Here is a 20,813-nt window from a genome sequence, read left to right on the forward strand (position 1 = left end):
CATTAATAGGTAGTAAGGACCTACACAAAATGAGGAGTTGATTCCATGATTACACAATAAAAAGTCCAACTGCTTTACAATGATAATATTTTTTGATTACACTGATAGGTTTCTAACCTTATGGATCCTAGAATTTGTAATAAGCAAGAAATCTGGATGACATAAACTCCCTAAATGGCGTGAGATAGAAGAAGAACGTACGTGAGAAAGTTTGGGCATGAAGCTACTGACAACTATTGGCAGCGCGATGAAATGGTGCGTCGCAGAAGCAACAAGAGTAATGGAAATGGTCAATTGGGAATCCAAAGCAAGATATGCAGCGGCTGGCTGGGTGCTACATAATCGGAGTAGAGGTAGCACAATGGTTATGGACAACAAATAATGAAGTGGTAAATTTACTGTGAAATAGCCACTGCGTGTTGAACCGGTAAATGAAAAAAAGAAATTGGATGGAAACCGAAGGGATTAACATTTTTGTTAAAAATATTAAAGTTTACAATTTGGTAAAGAATAAAGAAAAACTGGCAATCGAAATTTTTAATGTGGCTTTTGAATAAGACACATAACCTCAATCCTTGAATTTTTCTCCAAAGGCTACCATCTAACTTCTGTAAGTAAAATTAGGCTTGAGTTTCATAGAATTCACTAGTAAAAATGTGTTTCATTAGAGGATTAATATTTAAGCATTTTGGTCTAATGTGCCAATGTCTTGCGAGGCATTTGTTTTAGATAAAATTTAATAGGGGCCAATTAATTTGGTTTAAGCCATATGAATAGTTAGACCAATAAATTAAAGTAGGGGTGTTAATAAGTCAGCTCGGTTCGATTTTCATTTTTTTGTTTTAAAAATATATAATATGAAATCTGAACCATTTTCTTTCGATTTGTTTTCTACCAAAATGGTTAAGTTATTTCGGTTAGTTAATTCGGTTTTGATACAATTATTTCAATTAATGATATAAATATATTGTAAAATATAATATGTTATTTTTATATATGATTTCTTAGTAAAACATTTAAATATAAAATCTAAAAAAATTAAATAAATAACAATCAACTAAAAATTATTCTAATGGATTATTTCTTCATTAAATATCATCTAAAAAAATATATAATATAAATAAAATTATTATTTTAATGAAATTTTAGGTTTTTCGGTCGGTTCGATTTTGACATATATAATCCGAAACCGAAGTTTATTTTGAACCAAATACACTTTGGTTTTAGCATTTGTATCTTAATTAAAAATTTGACTTTCGTTTCGATGTTTGATTTTTTCTGTTTTATCCGAAGGTTAAAAACCTCTAATGTAAAGTTCATTAATTATTCAAAATAGTTTGACCGGGTGATATAGCAGACAAAAAGGAGAAAATCGTGAGTAAAGTTCATAAATATCGCGAGAACATGGAGCGGAAAACTCTCCGATGATGAAACAAAAGAGAAAATCGACAGATTGACAACATCGCTCAACTTGCAAACATTATTCAAAATCTCTAATTTTCATATTAAAGCATTTTCAGTTCTACTATATTTCCAGGTGTTTTACATTTTTTTTATTCTATATTTTTGCAAGTTTTATTGTAATTTCTATAATTTTGTATTTACGCTGGTTTATGAAAATAAAATCACGCTGAAGTTTGTTTTCTTCAATTTCCAGTATTATTTCCATCAATTTCCTTTATCTGGTGAGTTGATTTAGCTTGGTAGACTTCAACTAACAGTCAAGATGAGAATCACGTCATTTGATTTATGAAGAGTTATATTTTTACAATTTTCGTTTAATTTGGTGTACTTTTCCACCCAACACCCCCGCTATATACATAATTTTGTGGAAACAAATAGTTTTTGGTTAACATAAAAAATAATAAGTTTGACCGGTCTAGTTTTTTTTAAATAGATTTTGTGGCTCATTATTTTATTACTTATACACTTTATAATTATATCCTTTTGATTTAATCTGAAATTATATATACCATGTAAAGAAAGTAAATTAAAATATGTCAAAACTTATTGTTTTTATAAAAATATGATAGGAAAAAATTTGTGTGAGACGATTTCACGGATCGTATTTTGTAAGACGGATCTTTTATTTGTATTATTCATGAAAAAATATTACTTTTTATGCTGAAAGTATTACTTTTATTGTGAATATCGATAGAGTTACTCATTTCAAAGATAAAAATTCATAAACCCGTGTCATAAGAGACCTACTCAATATGATAATATTTATGTCGCTAGTTAGTTAATAAAAATGAGGAAATATATAAAATAATATTGATCAATTATTTATTTCGAAGATTAATTTTTTTTAAAAAAATAATTGACCTATGTTTTTTTTAAAAAATACCCCTAAAAATCGAAGCATATAAATTTAAATTAAACAAAAAAAATCAGAAAACTGGAAAACAGCGGTGTCAGACATCCAAGGAAGGAGAAAAGCAGCATCAGCTCTCGAGCCCGGCGAAGGCGAAAGCTCTCAGTCGGCCACTGCGAATGTTGTTGAGAAACAAGCCTTTGGATTTGTCATCATACACTTCTTTCTTTTAACAATTTTCAATTATTAATTCAAAAAAACCCAACGATTTTCCATACCTTAATGGCCAGCAAAAAACACAGAAAGTTCAATACAATTGCAGGCAAAGTGATGGATGGATAAAGATTTTGATTTCGGAGACTTTTTCCACCCCTCGGGCAACCTGAATTATTCATTCGATACCCGATGGAATTGAAAGATTAGAAGCCCCTATATTTCATGCGAGGATTGAAATTTGAAATCATATATATACAGAAAAATCGGTAATAAAAGGGAAACAATCTCAGATCGATATCCAATGAAGGATTGAAGCAGCAGAAAATCTCGAGCCCGGCCAAACGTTAAAGTTTTCAGGCGGCCGCTGCGAATCTTTGGAGAATTAGGAGGAAAAAATTATACCAGGATAACAAATATGAAGAGAGGCGCGTGTATATTAGAATTAGGGTTTCTTCTTTGGGCTTTTAGTAGAAGTTTCAGCCCGTTTAATCGTAATTTTCGGCCCACTAGGAGATCCCATTGGCCATTTCTTGTTTTCTTTTTGTGTTTTTTTAGTGAACAATTGAAAGTTCGTGAATTTTATTTATAAAATTAGATATTGTTTTCACAATTTCCCCATATTTATAACCTTCATAAATTTAGAATAACACTATTCCATTGGTTAAAGACATTGGATTTTGACGTCCATTGATTTCAAACAATTAGATCATGAAGTTGATTTAAAATTGAAACAATTGAGTCAAATATATATAATTAAGAGTAGGTCTCTTGTGAGATGGTTTTACGAATCTTTATCTGTGAGACGGGACAACCATGTCGATATTTACAATAAAAAAAAGTAATACTCTTAGCATAAAAAGTAATCTATTTTCATGTATGACTCTAATAAGAGAGCCGTCTCACAAAATACAATCCGTGAGACCGTCTCACACAAGTTTTTGCCTATAATTAAATTAAATTATCTCAACTCTACTCGTCCAAGATAAAATTGGCCTTCTACATTTGAAGCCCTACAATATTTTATATTAAGACTGTAATAATGGAATAAATGATCATGCAATATTTCTTCTTTATGTCATATCAAATATCTTTTATCGACCGAAACTTTCACAAATGTGTCCGCACGTAGTTATTTTTTCTAATGATATGACTCACATGACAAGTAGTGAAAGTAAAAAAAAATAAGTAAAAATTCAGTGTGAGACGGTCTCACGAGTCGTATTTTATGTGACGTATCTCTTATTTGGGTCATCCATGAAAAATTATTACTTTTTATGCTAAGAGTATTATTTTTTATTGTGAATATCAATAGAGTTGATCCGTCTCATAAATAAATATTCGTGAGACCGTCTCACAAGAGAACTAATAAAAGAAAAAGAGTGAGGCAGAAAAAGGGAGAAACAGGGTGATTCTTCGAAATCTTTGTAATGTAACGGGGTTATCAGCATGTTTGTTGAAAATCTCTAAATTTCTTACCCACTTGTGAATGTGAAATAAAATTGTAATTGCAATGTGATATATATTTTACAATTGTTTTTTTCCCCAAATCCCTCTGAATTCGGAGATCTCATCGTGACACAGATAAAGTACATATATATATTTGGATTGGAATCTGTAGCAAAATATAATTTCAAAGTCTCCTTGAAAACTCCAGACAAAGGTTAAGAAGAGCGGCGTCCTTTGCTCAGTTGGTTGATAATGAATATCCAAGAAAGCTTGAAATTCAGTTCATTCATTCACAAATTCAAGCACGGATCAAAATTTCCACTGCAAGTTCACTGGATTTCTTCATCCGGGCTGAAAATATCAACAATCGTTGGCGTGCTGAGTGCTATTGGCATAATATTGTCTACAAAAGATAATAAATTCCGCGACTCTATATGTGTGCTATTATCATCAAATAAAGGGATTCGTTCTCCTAGGGGGTGGGCTGTACCTGGATTGCAAAATCACGGGAACAATTGTTTCTTGAATGTAATCTTACAGGTAATCGTATTTTATTTTTCAATAATAATTGGATGGTTTGGTTTTGAGTTGTGCACTCTTATTATTTGCTACCAATCATGACCTTAGTGTATTATTTTGTGAGTTTAGGCTCTAGCAAGCTGTTCAAGCTTTCGGAAGTATCTTGGAGAGATTTTGGAGGAATATGAACTTTTATCGGTCGAAGGAGGAGATGAAACTATGCCGCTGGTTTACTCTTTGACTTCATTAGTGGAAGGTAAGTTGTCTTAGAAGCATGGAATTTAGGTCCTGATGACTTGAAACTGAACTAGGCTGAGTCCTAGTAGGATATAGAAGGGATTATTTAACTAGATGGGCCACCTTGTATAAATTTCATAGTGCATTCTGATTGTGATTTTCATGGGTAGGGTTGTGGCGATTGCATTATTTCAAGTTGTATTATCTTGCTGTTGTAACACACTTGTCTGCTATAGTGCGATTTTGTTATGATAGATTCTTTTTTTCTGGAGCTATGCTGCATAATGAACTTGAAGTTGTGGGGAATCGACTAGCCCTTTGCTAAGATGTGTGAAATTCTGGATTATTATAGATATGTTAAGGTTGTCTTGCACCCTCATACCCATCACGGATTTATCTGTTTTGCTAGTCTAAATTTTTCCGGCAAAGGTTTAGGAAAGTTTTGACAATAAAAGGAACTTCTACGTAGTCTTTTTTGACATTTCTTCTTAAGGTATAGTAATAATGAGTTTGTTTACAGGTACAAGTTTAGTAAAGTTTAAGGGCCTTGATGATTGCCTTTGTTATTTGCATGCTATTTCAGCTCTGGTTAGCTGGCTTTGGTGTCTGTGACTCTGTGTTATCGTACCATTATGCCCTCGATTTATCCCACTTTTGTTTCTGCAAGAAGTACATCACCGGTTGTTTTCAGTGACAGATATATGTTATTACATCTGCAGAACTATGTACCGTCCGTCATAGAAAAACTGCAATTAGTCCTCGAAAAGTGATGCTTGCATTAGATCATTATCTGCCAAATTTCAATCTAACCAGACAGCAGGTGCTTCTTTCAGCGTTTCACATTTTTTTATAAATATAAAATCCTTCATGACTCATTTAATTTGAATGTAGGATGCTGAGGAAGCATTTTCTTATCTTCTGTCTTCGTTGAGAGAAGAATTATCTGAACATTATGTCCCCAGTAAAAGCTCTTTATCTGATTTGCCTGCTTTTCCTTGTGGAAGAATTATCACAAAGATCAGTGAAGAGGAAAGTGATTGGCGAAGATGGAGGCGGATATTTCTTGGGCCTTTTGATGGAATTCTTGGGAGTATCTTATACTGCCAAAACTGCTCGTTTCAGGTTGAATTGTATTAGTAAGAATATTGCATTATGTCATTAGGATTTCTTGAACTTACATTAGGAATGTATGATTGGTTGAACGTCAGTTGCTCAACAAAAGCAATCAAGTAACTGTTGATCTGCTACAAATGTGAAATTTTATGGTTGAAATAACAAAATGAAATTGTTAAAATTTGTTTACGATCAAAACAAAGGTGTTTGTCTCAATTTTTCATTATGTTCCTTTGAATATATTACTTATTTGTTTACGTCTTCTATCTACAGATCTCTCTTGATTTTCAGCAGTTTCACAGTTTACACTTTTCACCTCCATTCGGCAGCGATGGTGCAATTGTATGTTGGCACTAAATTTTATTCTTTCCCCTAGTAATCTTTATTTCACTCCAGCCACACATATTTATATTTCTGGAATCAAAATGTAGGTGGATGGGTGTACTCTGGAGGATTGCCTTAAACGTTTTTTTGCTGCAGAACATATCGAGAATTATCGCTGCTGCCACTGTTGGCATAATGCTGCGATTAAATATGTCTCTTCTGTAGCTGGTGATACGGTAACTTTCTGTATGGCTCTTTTGCATGCTGTTCTTTATTATTGCAATTTTATATTCACAATTTATGGTACATGTTGGAACACACTTCATTATTTAACACTTAATATCAATATTTTTATTTAGTTTCTCCCATATAATTTTGTACGCTTCTCATAGACAGATATTGAAACACTCCAATGCTGTAGTAGGAACGATTCTTGCCGCTGCAAAACTCTCTTCTCCCTGGAAGCATTTCCCTGGTCAAATATGTCTTCTCATACTTTCAAAAAACAGAGTTTGGCTCGGAGTCCTAAGGTATGAACATTTTCAATTGAAAATTCTTTCTATCTCAATGAAGAGGCTTATGAGTTAAAGTTGGACTTAATTCTATGGCCTTTTAGGAACTACAACTATGAGTTATTGTTGGTGACAAACAAATTTAAGGACTTACTAGGTGTACTGAAACATCATTTTCAACTCGGTTTGGGGAGATGATCATTTTTAACCCGTCAATATCACCTTTGGCCGTTGAGGATAATCATTTGAAAAGCTATGAATCTAGAGTAATCAGGCTGAAATGTGCAACCACTGGAATATGTAACTGAGTCCATGAATCAGGTCAAATTCTTGAATGAGTAAAATATTTCTGTGAAACTACGAATTACATGGACACACATGAATTTGTTGCTCTTTCTTTTTCCCTCTCTTTTTGAAATAAAATTTTATGGAATAAGTATTACAATGTGTGAACTGCAAGGAATAGTATTGGACACCATTAGTTCCCACTTTTAAATGCAAGGAATAGTATAGCCGATCATTCTCGACAGAGGATGGAATGGATTACAACTGAACTGAAAGAAGGAAAAAATAAGGGAAACAAAGAGAAGAATCTTGTTGTTTATGTCTATATTCCTCGTCGCTTGGTTATTTTATGCAGATTTATATATTGTGCGCCATATATAGCTTTTGAGAAAATCTACATGGGTTGATGAGAAATAAATTCAAGATTATGAATATATAAAATACTGGGATTCAAAAATGAATTCTTCGAGGAGGCGAAAATTTCAGATATTTGCCCATTTGGCTATTCTGAACAAGTTTAAAAATTATATAAAGACATCAAAACCAGGTTACATTGATACTGCTGACATGGAAAATAAATGTGGACTGAAGATATTGCTGTATGTCCACGTATGCCTGATAAAATACACAATATTTTTCACCATACTTGTATATTTTGAAATTTTGTTTGGCACTTCTTCCTGTTTTAACACAATGATCTTTTACATGCAGATTCTCTGTATTCATCTGCAACGGGCTTCATTTAACTTGTTTGGGCAGTCAGTAAAGCTTCTGGTACATTGCTAAAAAGCACCAAGTTTACAGGAATTCTTCCTAATTAATTCATTATTCGTCTAACTGTTTATTCAATTTTGAGGCCTTTTGTCACTCCTGCCTGTGTGACGTAGCTATTTTATGTGTACTTACTTCTCCCATCAGTGTATTATTAACATTTCTCAGATGCAATTATCATAATCACTTTGAACTAGTCTTAAAATATATTGTTGTAAAAGTTTTTCCACAGTTGCATTTTGCAATATCTTCCTATATTTTAGTAATCGAGAATGCATTTTTCCTTTTCCAGGGTCATCTGTCTTTTCCTTCAGTATTGGATTTGTCTCCATTTATAAATTTTGAAGTGGGAAATGAGAAAAGAGAGAAAATATCTCCATTTGGGTCATCAAATGAGAAATTTAAGCACTCCTTTCCTCATTCGAATTACCAAAATTTGCAACATGATTTAGGAATGCCACTCCTTGTGGCAAAAAGTATTCCATCTGAGACAGAGGTTTCCGGGGAACATGAAAGAAAAGCCATTATATACCAGGGTGGTCATTGTCTATATGCTTCTGAGGAAGGATCAAGCTCCAACAATTCTAGAAGACATTCTGATGGCAATGTTAGTTTCTCCTTGAAATCTTCTGAGGCAGGACAAAGCTCGTTCAGGTCTAGAAAATTCGGTGAAGGCAATGTTAGTTTTCTTCTCCTTTTGTGGATTACTGTTATATTTATTTAGCGTAAAAAAAGTATAATTATTTTCTGTTAAATGAGTTTTAGGCGTAAGCATTATTAAGGTGAGATAACCATGAATATAAGCTGGGGGGAGCCTTAGGTATTGACTAGGAGTAAGCTATGCAACAAAAATTTTAAAATTGGGGGTGGATGCATGGAGATGAAATTGGAATTTCGAGTAGCATTACCTGACCCCATTGTCTGGTTTGCTTGCCCATATTGCATAACAACTGAATCATGATGCTACGACTGCAGTATAGTTTAAAAATCAAGTTGTATCATTAATATCAATTATGTCTTTTGGTACTTTTGTGAACAGTCAATTTACATATATATATATTTAAATTTTTTTTGTAAATTGGAACTCATAATAAGTTGACAGGGTTACATGGGCTATATTTATTACTTATTTAGCTATTGAGTATCACATGATCTCCCCGTAAGGAGGACATGGCGTATATACGGTTGATGGATACTCGTCCTTGTTTTACCATTCATGAGTTGCATTTTTGTCTGGCAAATGAATAAAGCACCATTTTTTGACTCTGTTATTGTTGAATTGCGTTCTTGTTGCAGTTGGGTGTTAATCTACCCTCGGTGACTTTAAAACGCCAAAATTATCGGCTAGTTTCTGTTGTGGAGCACTTTGGAAGCGATCACAGTGGGCATTATACAGTTTACAGAAAGGTGACAGCCAAGATAGACGAAGAAGATCCAGTAGCTCTACTGGAATCTGCAATCGAGCAATGGTATTGTATTTCGGATTCTGATGTGCATGGTGTCTCAGAGAAAGATGTTTTAGGTGCAAATGCTAGTATGCTGTTTTACGAGAAAATGAATTGACTCAAGATTTTAGGTTAGCTAATCAATTTTTTGTGCTTTTCAATTGTTACATTACATACAAATTTTCCGACCCCCGGCAGAGCAATACAAGATTATAGAAGCTGGTTGATCTTGTATATGTACAGAATCATCATACAGAAATTGGAGAAAACTTGACACACTGGTTTTTGAAGTGCTCATATAAAATATTATTCGAGGCAGCCCTCCTCTTAAGCTCTGATAGAAAGAGAGTAGTAAGGTGATCAAATGTTGCCGCATGTGCAATGGCTTTCTTTTGTTTATTTTTCTTGTGCAGGAGTCGCAAGATAGTGCTTTGATACATTGAAATAATTTGATTAAATCTCACTCAATGGAATCTGATGAATTATTTCTTGTAAAGGTAATCATCGATGCACTTTGGGTACCCAAAGGGAATTTTTCCTAGTTTTATCCATACCTTTTGTATGATTTGCATATTTGAAGAACAAAAATTTGTTTATTTCATTTTATATAAACAGAGTTTTTATGTGATGTATATTTGTATGTACACTTTTGTTTTCTATATCTATATCTATATTTGATCTTTGTCTGAAGAACACTTGAGCATCAATTAAAATGTAAATAAAACTCTTTTAGCGACAACGTACTAAATTACTAAATGTTTCCTAACAACAAAAGCAGTTTGATCTCGTTCTAGCAACATACAAGAAAATATATATCGCATGCTTTCGCAAGCACATGCAGTACCCCCCGACCCATACAATATATATATATATATATATATATATATATGAAAATTGAGTATATATGAAGATTTATTAATTATGACAAAAGATAATTAAAATATAGTAGTAGAGTTTATAAGTTATGGATGGGAGTTTTTCTTCGTGCAGGAGTGTAATCCATGACACCCAAATCTTGGTCCATTTTGTTTGGAATCTCATCCTCTTCTTCTCTTCCATGCACTTCATTCGTATTTACGTCCGTAAGTTCTGTTAATTGAATGCGATTCTCTGATACCAACTTTCCTGCCATACAAACTGTAAATTAACTCCATAAAATATTTTATAAACATGATAAAACATTAATGAATTTACGTAACGCCATATCAAAACCAAAATATTCATATATCATATATATACGCTGAGATTGGTTTTATTCATTAGACGGATCAACTATGCTCATATATCATACATATATATTCATGAGACGGATTAACTATGCTCATATTTACAATAAAAAATATTACTTTTTAAAGAAAAACCCAAATAAAATATTCGTATCATAAAATTGAAACGTGAGACCGTCTCACATGAGTTTTGCTATATATGTGTGTGTGTGTGTGTTTGTTAAAATTTTTTTTATAAAAAAACCATATTGTGTATTTGCATACATCATTCTAATATATTCAAGAAACTAGACTCGTACCTCGAGACTCAGCATTGATTGAGATGAACAAAACCAAGAAAAGCACGATGACGAGAAGGATATTTTTGGTTCGCCAAAAAGCCATCTCAAGAATATTCATTTGGCACTGAAAGTTAAACTCAAATAGAGAAATTTCGGTCATATATATATGTGTTTGAATCTTCAAATGAGATGTCCTTTTTATTTATAGACAAAAAAACTTTTAGTATTATTATTCATATGTCGGGAAGTTTGCTGTCAGCAAATGAATAAGATATTAGGGCCCTTTTTTTTGACACAGACAGACTTCCCATCAATGTTGCTAAGTTCTAGCTTGGTTGGCCTCTGTAGACTTTATATGCAACAATTATTTTGCTCGACAGACTTACAAAACAGAAGCCTTTTGAGTTCAACAATTATATATCTATTGTTTTCTTTTGATCAGATTGTTCCCTGCACAGCACTACGTGATGGCAGACCAGAGAGTAGTCGTTCAATGGTAGCATAATTTTACATGAAATGAATGAGTTTGTTTCACTGCGTGTCGAAACGGGCCATGACATGTAAAAAGTTATTGCTGATGACGATAGCGTGCATCCATTTTGTGCAAAAAAAAAAAAAAAACAACCATATAAGATTGAGAAAACAATTTTTGTTACTAACCTCCTAAATATATTTGCATGAATCCTTATAGTTTGTGATATTGACTTTGATTCCAATCGTTAAACCAAATACGTATAATTAATCATATATAAATTACGACATAACTTAAATATTTTTAAATCGTCGCCAATTTGGGGTCGCTTGAAGACCCATCCTTCCCTTGTGGAAAGATCATCCACTTTGGAGGAAAAAACCACCTTAATGATGTGAAGTCCATGGCTCAATCTTCCTTTCTATCCTCACATGAAAATCCACCATGGTTTCTTGGTGGCTTCTCTAGAGTATGTGATTATTGCCGTTGAAGGCCTTACCAGCTGATTATTGTTTCATACTTATAAGATCGTCGTGGTCGTCTCTTATATGGACGAGTTCTTGCTGCCTCAGGGGGTAATGCGCCCTGATGCTAGATCAAACTGTTCAAGATTGATTTGGATATATGAGGTACATAAAAATTAAATTTCATATAGTCAAATTAAAGTTGGACAATTACACTAAAAAAAAAACATGTGTCGTCGCAAATATCAGGGACAGTTTATAAAACGTCATTAAACCGCCGCTCATTAGCGATAATGCAAGGGAACCGTCGAGATATGTCGCTAATTAACGACGGTTATGCTAAAATCATCGCTAATTAGCGACGATTTTGACGAAACTGCGATGGTATTAATCAATCATCTGGGGTGTTCCGATCCATCTGGGGTGTTTCTAATTTTAATAAATGATATGGAATTAATTGAAAAGGACAATTGGAGACATGGGACATGCGCTAATTATCGGGATATGGCATTCGAAAGAGCCTATTTTTCAACTATGAAAAATCACATGGCTTGCCTTGCCGATCTTTTCTTTGATAAGTAACATAAGATGTGACTTTGATTTGTATTTTTCGTAAAATAAATCCCAAATGAAAGAAAATATTTTAAACGAGAAATCGAGGATATATTTTAATTTTAAACATTTTCTCCTTACTTAATTGGTCTAATATCTTTATCCATTATTTTCTTATATTAAGACAAACCAGCTTATATTGGCATTATTGATGCCTTATCAAATTAAAAGACGCACAAGTTTTTGCCTGGTTTTAGTTTAGTTCGTAACTAAACTAGCTACGTTTGTCCTATTTTTTACTCATCCCAAATTTACGATTTTGCCCGATATGATACTATATGTGTGTTGTATTAGTCGTTCATATCAACTAACATGACGATCATTTGACAAGTATGATACGAATGAAATTTTACAATTATATAATTTGACAATCATTGTTGGTTTAGATTTTGAATTAGGATTTCAGATAGTATAAAATAGTAAACACAATAATTACGTAAGTTAAAAACATATCAAACAATATATTATTCATAATCCTTTTATCCTTATTTGGTTCAGATACCTATGCAGAAGTTTTCAGAACTCAATCATAGATGTTGAAATCATCAAAGATCTTTTCGAACTCTGTCTGTAACTCACTAGAGGTCTGAACAATATAGAGAAGGTATGCACGAACGAAAAATCCAGAAACAAGAAGAAGGAAAACGATCAAATATAAGAACTCCCAAACATTTGGTGATCTAAGATGTGAACATAGAGGTGGACACGATGTGTGAACATCATATCAAAGATTGAATTTATCAAAATAATCTATTTAGTTTTGTTTGAAATTTCAAGTACAATTTTCCAAAGTAATTAGACAGTTCTTATCACGGAATTATCAAATGAACCAAACTAAACAAGAATAGGAGGCTATTTGTTTTTTTCATTAACGAAATAATAATATTAAATTGGTTTAATAGATTATTTTATTCAACTTGCAGCTTTTGTACACCCATCATACCATCACAAAATATCTCGACATCCAATCAAATATCCACCAAATATCTAGAAATTGAATGCGATTTTTTGTTTGTTTCTTATAGATTACAATTTAACAAAATGCATGATAGCAAAAAAACAACACTTCGATCTGTTTATTTTCCTGTACGAGAATTTTATCTCTGTCTTAGATCGAAAAATACATTAACTATATTTCATCTTGTCGAACTAAGTTTCTCGATTTGCTTCTAGCAAGGGCCGCTTGTCCAAGACATTGACCGGTCGGTGTCTATACCGTTAATAATCACTGTCATGAAAAAAGAAAAGACTCCTATTATAATTCGCTATGAAAAACGATCTTCTTGCATTTTTATCTGCAAAATCGTTAATCAATATTTCATTATTAATTTTTTTTGCTTAATAGAGAGCTCCCCGATGAATACAATGACCAATTTTAGACATATTCTGGAGTTGATAATGGAAATGTTTGGAGTGATATTTCCTTGGGCTCCATCAAGTGCCTGGGATGGGATTACGAATCCTGCAATGTCGCATGCTTGACGGACTATTGGTCAATCACTTGGTCACTGTCACATTTAATGTATGTATGTATCATCTTTCTTGCTTGCTCCTTTGTCTTGGCTTATATTTTTCTCTTTTCTTTTGGCCCCATGATAATGTAATGTGATGTTGTAGATATTTTACTTCATGATTCCAATTTCAAATATATATTTGGAGACGAAATTGGTTAATATGTTAGGAGCCTTGTGAATATATGCCGTGCGTTTGGATGACTTTCGTCCCTTAAATTTGTATCTTTAACGACTGTAAACATTACTTTTATATGTAAATCTCTTAGGGCATAGAATAAGTTTACAAACAAGGAACGATATTGATTCGGGGACATGGCCGCCTTCACATTATACTTGCACCAATTTAATTTGGTTATAGGCAATTGATTGCTGTGTGTATGAGACAGACAGACTGAGCAAATTTCAATCCTACGTTTCTTTTTTCTTTTTAAAGGGTGAGTGTATCATTGTTACTTCACTAGCCTATTTTAACTATATTATACAAATCAATTTATTGTCAAAGGTAATTGAAAATGGGGTCGATTTCACATATTACCAATTCTTTGAAGACAAGAACTTGTGTGAGACGATTTCACGTGTCGTATTTTGTGAGACAGATATTTTATTTGGGTAATCCATAAAAAAATATTACTTTTTATATTAAGAATATTATTTTTTATTGTGAATATCGGTAGAGTTGACCTCTCTCACAGATAAAGATTCATGAGACCGTCTCACAATAGATACACTCTTCTTTAAAATCTAGAACCAAACCATTAAAAGATCACAAAACTTTTGTTAGATCATCTCATGATTTAATTTTGTGAGACAAATATCTAACCGGCTTATGAAAAAATGTTATTTTTTATGTCAAAAATATTTCTTTTTACTGCATATATAAATCAGATCGATCAATCTCTCGCACATACACAAATACAAATATACAGAAAGCCTACTTTTAAAAAATTAGATTTATGAAGAGGGGGAGAGAGAGATGAGAGAAGACTGTGGATAGATTGAAATGAGAACCAAAAATAATTTTTGACATTTTATTGTTGTACTTCAAACTTTAAGATCTATATGTTAAAAAATTCCATGAAGTTAATAAAAATTATTTAAATTTCGAACACTTATAGGCTTCGATAGAGTTTTTTAAAGTCAAAGTTTAATATCATTTGATTTTTTAAAACTCTACAAAATCTATTTTAAATACCAGTAAATTTTTATAGTGTATAAAAAAGCCTTGATTGAATATATCTAAGCTTTTAAAATCAGTAAAAGCAATTAAAACTCGTTAAATTTCCTATATTAATAGAAACATGTAATGTGTAATTATGCACATTAAGCAAGGGAAAGTAGCAAGCAAGCAAGCAAAGGCATAGTTCCTTCTTCGTTATACGATATGGTACTCTCTATTTGTTAAACAACTTAAGAATCAGCTTCATTTGCGGGGTCAGCATTCAATGGTATGATATCTCTACTGCGTACATAGGATAGAAACTGAGACGGTAGCTCCTCGAGAAGTGCCTGAACCACTGAACCTCCCCCGTCTGCATAGATTCAACCAAGAAATATGCTTTGTTTTTCATGTGTCGGATTGTTTATTTATTTACAAATTAAGAGATTTATATATACACTTACTATGCAGCACTTGACGCATTGGAACAAACTGAACTATATCTCGTGTAGCTATCCTTCCGGTTGAACTCTCTAATCGACGCCCATTGTCAGCATCAAGAATCTACCAACTCCAATGATCATCAAAATAATACTTTTTTTTGTTAAAATTGTGCCTGGAAAACATTATTTAATTACTTAATTACCTCCATTGCTTTGAAATCAGCACTACCAACTCCAACAACAAGGATTGAAAGTGGGAGGTCAGATGCCCTGACTAGGGAATCCATGGTTTCTTGAAGATCAGTTATTACGCCATCCTACAAATTAAAGTTAATGAAACTTGGTATCATGAATGCATGTACACATGATTTACTAACGATGGTATCATGAATGCATGTACACATGATTTACTAACGAATAATAGGAACCGTATGATCATACCGTAATAATCAATAACACATAATATTTAGCATGGCGGCAAGAAACAGAATGAGCTGCTATCTCAGCGGCTTTATTTATCACTTGGCCGAATAGTGTTGGTCCTGCAAGAACAACATTACGCAAGGCACTCGCATAAGCAGCCATGATACCTTCAACGCCTTCCACCTGTACCAAACATAGAATATAATTCATATTACAGTAAATCCCCTTAAAGAAGCAGATATAAATATAGCATGTAAATGTTGTTTTACCTCAAAATCTGTCAGGCTTCCATTCAAGTTGAAACAATGAGAGACTGAGCCATTGGGAAGTCTTCCACCAAATCCCCAAGCATTAAAACGTCTATCTGAATCATAGAATTGTATGACCTCCCCAACCTCCAATATAGCCTAAAATCATGGTATTGCAGCATTAACACCAACTCAAATCCTAATGCAATGTGAAAGGAACATATACATGTGTACATGCAAATTTTTTAGGATGTATCCACATAATAGTAAAATCAAAGAGGTCTCGTTTCATTGCAGCACTTTAGTTGTAGCCCGTTTTCCTTTAGATTCCATTTTCAAGTTTATTTTGATGTCATGGCTCCTACCTTCAACTAGCAAATGCACTATCTGTTATTTTCTTGTTTAAACAAAATATTCTATAAAGACGAACTTAATGTAGAGGATATTTTTTAATGGCCATCATGATCCATAAGACAGCGTTTTGGTCTATGCCCATAAGTTTTCTGGCACTCTGCTAGCAAATAAATAAGAGTATACAATATAATCTATTCAGTAGAATGAAAAAGTCAACAATTAAATCACATAAAAATATATAGTTAGGATCCAAAGTAAAGGCACATTTGGTCTTGTGGTTACCTGCTGGTAAGCATTCAGGTGGCCCAAAGGATGAATGTGATGCAGAGAATCTGGACTTTGGGGATTTCCATTTGAAGCTTTCCAAAGTTAAACCACGAGTTAAGGAACTTCTATATACATTATATAGAGGGATATAATAGGAAAAAATTTAAAATGGAAAATTTGGCTACCAGTAAAGTCAACAGAAACCATGAAATTTAGTTCAAATCCACTGGAGATGTAGTCAAGGAAGCTGTACATTTGTTTCTCAACATATCTTTCGATAAAAATTTTACCCTGCAGAACCTAAATTAAAGATCAGAGTAAAAAATTAAATTTTTTTCTGCAAGCAACTTTACAAATCCAGATGTGTACTAGAGGAGAATGAGAACACCTTTTCATGGTGCCCTAATCCAGAAGATGGAGAGATTAAATTTGCACCAGCTTTGCTTCGGTACAGGGTTTCCAATTCAGAAATCGATTTTTGTAATTTTCTGTTTGACAAAAAAGAGAAGAAAAGATATTATATGATAACCTAGAGGAAGGTTGAATAGATGGACATGCCAAGGAAAATATGAAGATTCAACAAATACCCAATAAGCACATGATTTCCACTGCTATTGAAATCAAAGCACTCGATCAACAATGGGTTCTCCTGCAATTCATACACTTGCTAAGAGACAACTGGAATAGAGAAGGCATGGTGTAATTTTTTTCAGTATTTATATCTCATTTCTGAAGTACAAAGTTCATAATATTAATGCTCTGAGAAGATATGTGACTATTAGATCAAATTTGATTTCTGATAGACATGAAATTAATGGAATTTGGCCATTTTGCTCATTACCAGAATGCAATTTTCAAGAAGATACCTTGCTCATGAATTGTTGCATGGTTAGACAGACAGATTTCCAAACAGGATTCAAGTTGTTGTTCACGACTTCTGTCTTACAAATTGGAATAAGACCTCCCATCTCCATGAACCTAGAGATTCTTAAGAAAGGATCCTGAAACAATTAAACAATAAATATGATGAGACTAAAAGATATAATTTGCTGAAAAGAAACCAAATCTTCATGAATAATGGTTCTCAAAATACTTACACTTTTGGAAAATAGGTCCTTATTCTCAAGATTTTTGCAATGAAATGTCATCTCCACAACATTCCTTGAAACAGCTGTCTCCTCTGCATGAACAATAAGCGTCCCCAAGTTTTTTAAACCATGGCTGGCTTTAATATTCAAGGTTAAACTCCGATCCCGTTTCGTCACAATCTGTCATGAACAATATAAATAATTAACCTACATAAATTATTCACAAATGAAAATTTAATGGAGTACAAGCAACTCACCTCTGATACAACACAACTTGCTTCGCCTAGAAAATCCTGATTTTTTAACTGCAGCTCCTACAAAAGTAACTGAAAGTTAACCTTCGGACCTTCCTGATAATTTCTCATTGATAACTTCTGAAAAAAGTATGTTCATTCCAAGCAAATGTTATCTTTCTAAAAGTGCATCTCGACACTTCTTTTATCCCAAATTAACTTTAAGTAACAGCAGTAAATATCATTTGCAATAAAAAATAAGATAGCTACAAGAAGATCAGTTTTCTCCTTATAGCAATAAAACTAAATGCCTTTACCAATGATTATCTCATCGGTCTGAGAAGATCAGTTTTCTCCTTATATAGCCTTCTACAAAGTCATATACCAAAATCTTATTCTGGTGACAACGATTCTTACATCCCCGTTGGGGTAAATAATAGTACACTTGTCTATATACCCTAAACAATCTGAAAAAGGATTTATATACTTTTCATATGAGAAATTAGAAAGACAAAATAATCGACACAATTCGGCCAATTGCAGACAAGCATGCACATCTTTATAGTTTTTTATTCTTTCCATTCACTTTAAAGCCGAACTTAAAAAGATCGTGTCATGCAACACACTTCTTAAGTATGAAATTCTTTTGAAGATTCTCAAAGCATTTCAATATGCAAAAGGAGTGAACTAAGTAATGTAATCCTTAATTAATATCAGGAAACTCAGCATACCTTCACAGGGACATTATGATATTTTGTGTCAACATCATACACGTGAAAGCTGAAAAATAGCCATAGGTTGGGTAAAATAACCTTTGAAAGGAAAAATAATGCAAAAAGAAAAAAGAAAATTCAGAGAGAAATATATATTGAGATACAGAGAGTATGGCAACATACATCAATGTTTGAACAGTCTCAAATTGGTAAGTAATATTAATCTTTCGAACCCAAGCAGGATTGAGATTGTTTAATATTACTTCAGTTCGACCAAGTTCCTCGAGTTTCCCATCCCTTTTCTTGGAGTAAACCACTGCCATGGGATCGCTCTGCAAGAAACAAAAATTTGACCCCTCAGTAAAAAATATTAGTATCATCAACAGTTTTAAGACTGTTAAAAGCTATAATTTACCTTTGATGTGATATCACAATCAAGAAGCTTAGAAGCTGAAAGAGATAACTGCAGGTCATTCAAACATAACAAATTGTTGGTTACCACATGTCAAATTAGCTTCCATGTAAATTAAAAGAGAAATGGAATTGATCTTAAAAAAATAATCAAAATATAGGTTCTCAATATCTTTCGACTGCATCATAACTATTGCGTAGACCGTGATCAACATGGAAACTCTTTGTTTGTCCTATGTATGACTGCATACAAGAAATATAAAGAATTCTTCACGTTGGTATGAAGATTGTTGTAGAATGACACCACTTCCATGACATCTCAGCCTCCTCTAGACTTCGGCAAATTATTCTATCACCAACATAGAGAACAATGACATTTAAGCAGATTTTCCACCCCACCTAATTGTGGAAACTATTGATTTCATATTTGATATTCAGATAAAATTTAGCTTTCTTGAACTACTGTTGCTTCACCAAAATCTTAAATTGTTGATATTTCATCATCTTTTTTAAGGTATCATCATAATACTTTCAAACACCACTTGGTGTGGATAAGAAAATAATCATTGATTGCATACCTACACACAAAATATCATATAATTAATTACAATACATAAATTACATAATGTCTAATGTATTTTTTATCTCTGATATTGCATATCCATAACATTTGGTCATCCTATCCCACGTACAAAACTATACCTAAGAAGAAGACAACATTACTTGGGAGACACATTCTCTAGCTTTTGCCCCAGCTACCAGCACATGCAAACAGTGTACAACAAACATAAACGGATGGTGGCTGACTGGGATAAATTATGGATAAGTTTTGTGTTATTTTCTTGAAAACATAACTGAAACGGGCGGTGGCCCAGCTACCAGCCCATGCAAACAGTGTATAACAAACATTAGTTTATTCTCATTTTTTAGCTTAGTATTTTTTCAGATGTATTGTTTCAGTTAAATATTAAACATAAGAAAAGGAGGGGTACCAGAAGAATTCATGAGACGAGTAGACTTCATCATAACAGAAGACCAAGTGGGAAAAAGTTCAAAATAGGAGGAAAGAGTGTCGATTCCCTTTTGTTAAGTTAGATTTTAATCTGTAATTCAGTTTTATTAATATCGATGTTAAATAAACAATATCAAATAGATTTAGTAGTTTCGGTAAAAATAAGACAAAAACAAATAAATCTAATTTTATGATGAAAACCAATTTTCATCAAGTTACATGCTTTAAACAAAAAAGATACTTACGTACGTACTATTTTCATCTGGCCTTTACTTTTGTTCAATTGAAACAATATATTAGAAAAAGTAGACCATGTTTTTTTCATAATTTATTTAAAAATTAAGCATCAAAACCAAAATTAATCATCTACACCAATACCAATCACGTGCATGAGCACGGGTTTGTTGTTAGCAGAAAAAATTAAGTCACGCTTGAAGTAAGTACCTGTATGGGCGTGTAAAGGGGTTGCTGACCTCTGGCCTTGAAGAAGAAGTCCACCGCGTCGTTATGCCCCTCACCGGCGCCGGTACCACCAATCGCCTGCTGACCACCTTTCACATCAGAGAAGCAATTGCCCATCGTTATGCAAATCTGTTGTAGAGTATATGAATCTGCCCTATAACCTCCGATGGTCGCAACAATCACGAAACAGGTTAGGAGTCCGCGCTATCAACCAAAAGTATCGTAAAGGAATGAATCACCAAGGCCATAAAT

General features: G+C 33.1%; 2 protein-coding genes and 2 non-coding genes across 6 annotated transcripts; 1 reads left to right on the plus strand and 3 right to left on the minus strand.

The window, feature by feature from the left end:
- Positions 1 to 2,410: 2,410 nt before the first annotated feature.
- On the minus strand, positions 2,411 to 2,535 carry LOC142523490 (small nucleolar RNA SNORD14). The gene has a single exon (XR_012814681.1). It is a non-coding gene; the product is annotated as a small nucleolar RNA SNORD14 (small nucleolar RNA).
- A 44-nt stretch (positions 2,536 to 2,579) lies between these two features.
- Positions 2,580 to 2,695, minus strand: LOC142523580 (small nucleolar RNA snoR99). The gene has a single exon (XR_012814766.1). It is a non-coding gene; the product is annotated as a small nucleolar RNA snoR99 (small nucleolar RNA).
- Positions 2,696 to 4,068: 1,373 nt separating this feature from the next.
- Positions 4,069 to 9,770, plus strand: LOC142522452 (ubiquitin carboxyl-terminal hydrolase 27). 2 transcript variants are annotated; one of them, XM_075625866.1, is made up of 10 exons: positions 4,069 to 4,516; positions 4,625 to 4,751; positions 5,452 to 5,552; positions 5,624 to 5,854; positions 6,119 to 6,187; positions 6,277 to 6,405; positions 6,562 to 6,699; positions 7,678 to 7,740; positions 8,030 to 8,391; positions 9,034 to 9,269. In XM_075625866.1, the coding sequence occupies exons 1-10, from the start codon at positions 4,229 to 4,231 to the stop codon at positions 9,056 to 9,058; spliced, it is 1,533 nt and encodes a 510-aa protein (XP_075481981.1). In that variant the 5' UTR covers positions 4,069 to 4,228; the 3' UTR covers positions 9,059 to 9,269. The 2 variants fall into 2 exon arrangements, with proteins under 2 accessions (XP_075481981.1, XP_075481979.1); XM_075625864.1 differs by having other exon boundaries at positions 4,075 to 4,516; positions 8,030 to 8,416; positions 9,034 to 9,770.
- A 5,235-nt stretch (positions 9,771 to 15,005) lies between these two features.
- On the minus strand, positions 15,006 to 20,813 carry LOC142522513 (protein BONZAI 3). Of its 2 annotated transcripts, none has more exons than XM_075625951.1 (16): positions 20,544 to 20,813; positions 19,092 to 19,139; positions 18,860 to 19,008; positions 18,695 to 18,743; positions 17,988 to 18,044; positions 17,740 to 17,910; positions 17,509 to 17,643; positions 17,230 to 17,291; positions 17,031 to 17,130; positions 16,828 to 16,933; positions 16,658 to 16,734; positions 16,043 to 16,180; positions 15,792 to 15,956; positions 15,554 to 15,667; positions 15,372 to 15,471; positions 15,006 to 15,280 (listed from the first exon to the last, which is right to left on the minus strand). In XM_075625951.1, the coding sequence occupies exons 1-16, from the start codon at positions 20,676 to 20,678 to the stop codon at positions 15,159 to 15,161; spliced, it is 1,728 nt and encodes a 575-aa protein (XP_075482066.1). In that variant the 5' UTR covers positions 20,679 to 20,813; the 3' UTR covers positions 15,006 to 15,158. The 2 variants fall into 2 exon arrangements, with proteins under 2 accessions (XP_075482066.1, XP_075482065.1); XM_075625950.1 differs by having other exon boundaries at positions 16,828 to 16,942.

This window comes from Primulina tabacum, chromosome 13, assembly GCF_025594145.1.
Source record: "Primulina tabacum isolate GXHZ01 chromosome 13, ASM2559414v2, whole genome shotgun sequence".
Classification (NCBI taxonomy): Eukaryota; Viridiplantae; Streptophyta; class Magnoliopsida; order Lamiales; family Gesneriaceae; genus Primulina; species Primulina tabacum.

Bases quoted from the DNA above. Each gene is read 5' to 3' on its own strand.
- LOC142522513 (XM_075625950.1), bottom strand. From the start codon at position 20,678: ATGGGCAATTGCTTCTCTGATGTGAAAGGTGGTCAGCAGGCGATTGGT. The intron at 16,735-16,827 runs GTAGCCAAATTT...AACTTTGGAAAG, and splicing joins GGTTTCTGTTGACTTTACTG to CTTCAAATGGAAATCCCCAA. The intron at 16,181-16,657 runs GTAACCACAAGA...CCATGATTTTAG, and splicing joins ACCTGAATGCTTACCAGCAG to GCTATATTGGAGGTTGGGGA.
- LOC142522452 (XM_075625864.1), top strand. From the start codon at position 4,229: ATGAATATCCAAGAAAGCTTGAAATTCAGTTCATTCATTCACAAATTC. The intron at 6,406-6,561 runs GTAACTTTCTGT...CGCTTCTCATAG, and splicing joins CTTCTGTAGCTGGTGATACG to ACAGATATTGAAACACTCCA. The intron at 6,700-7,677 runs GTATGAACATTT...TTTTACATGCAG, and splicing joins GTTTGGCTCGGAGTCCTAAG to ATTCTCTGTATTCATCTGCA.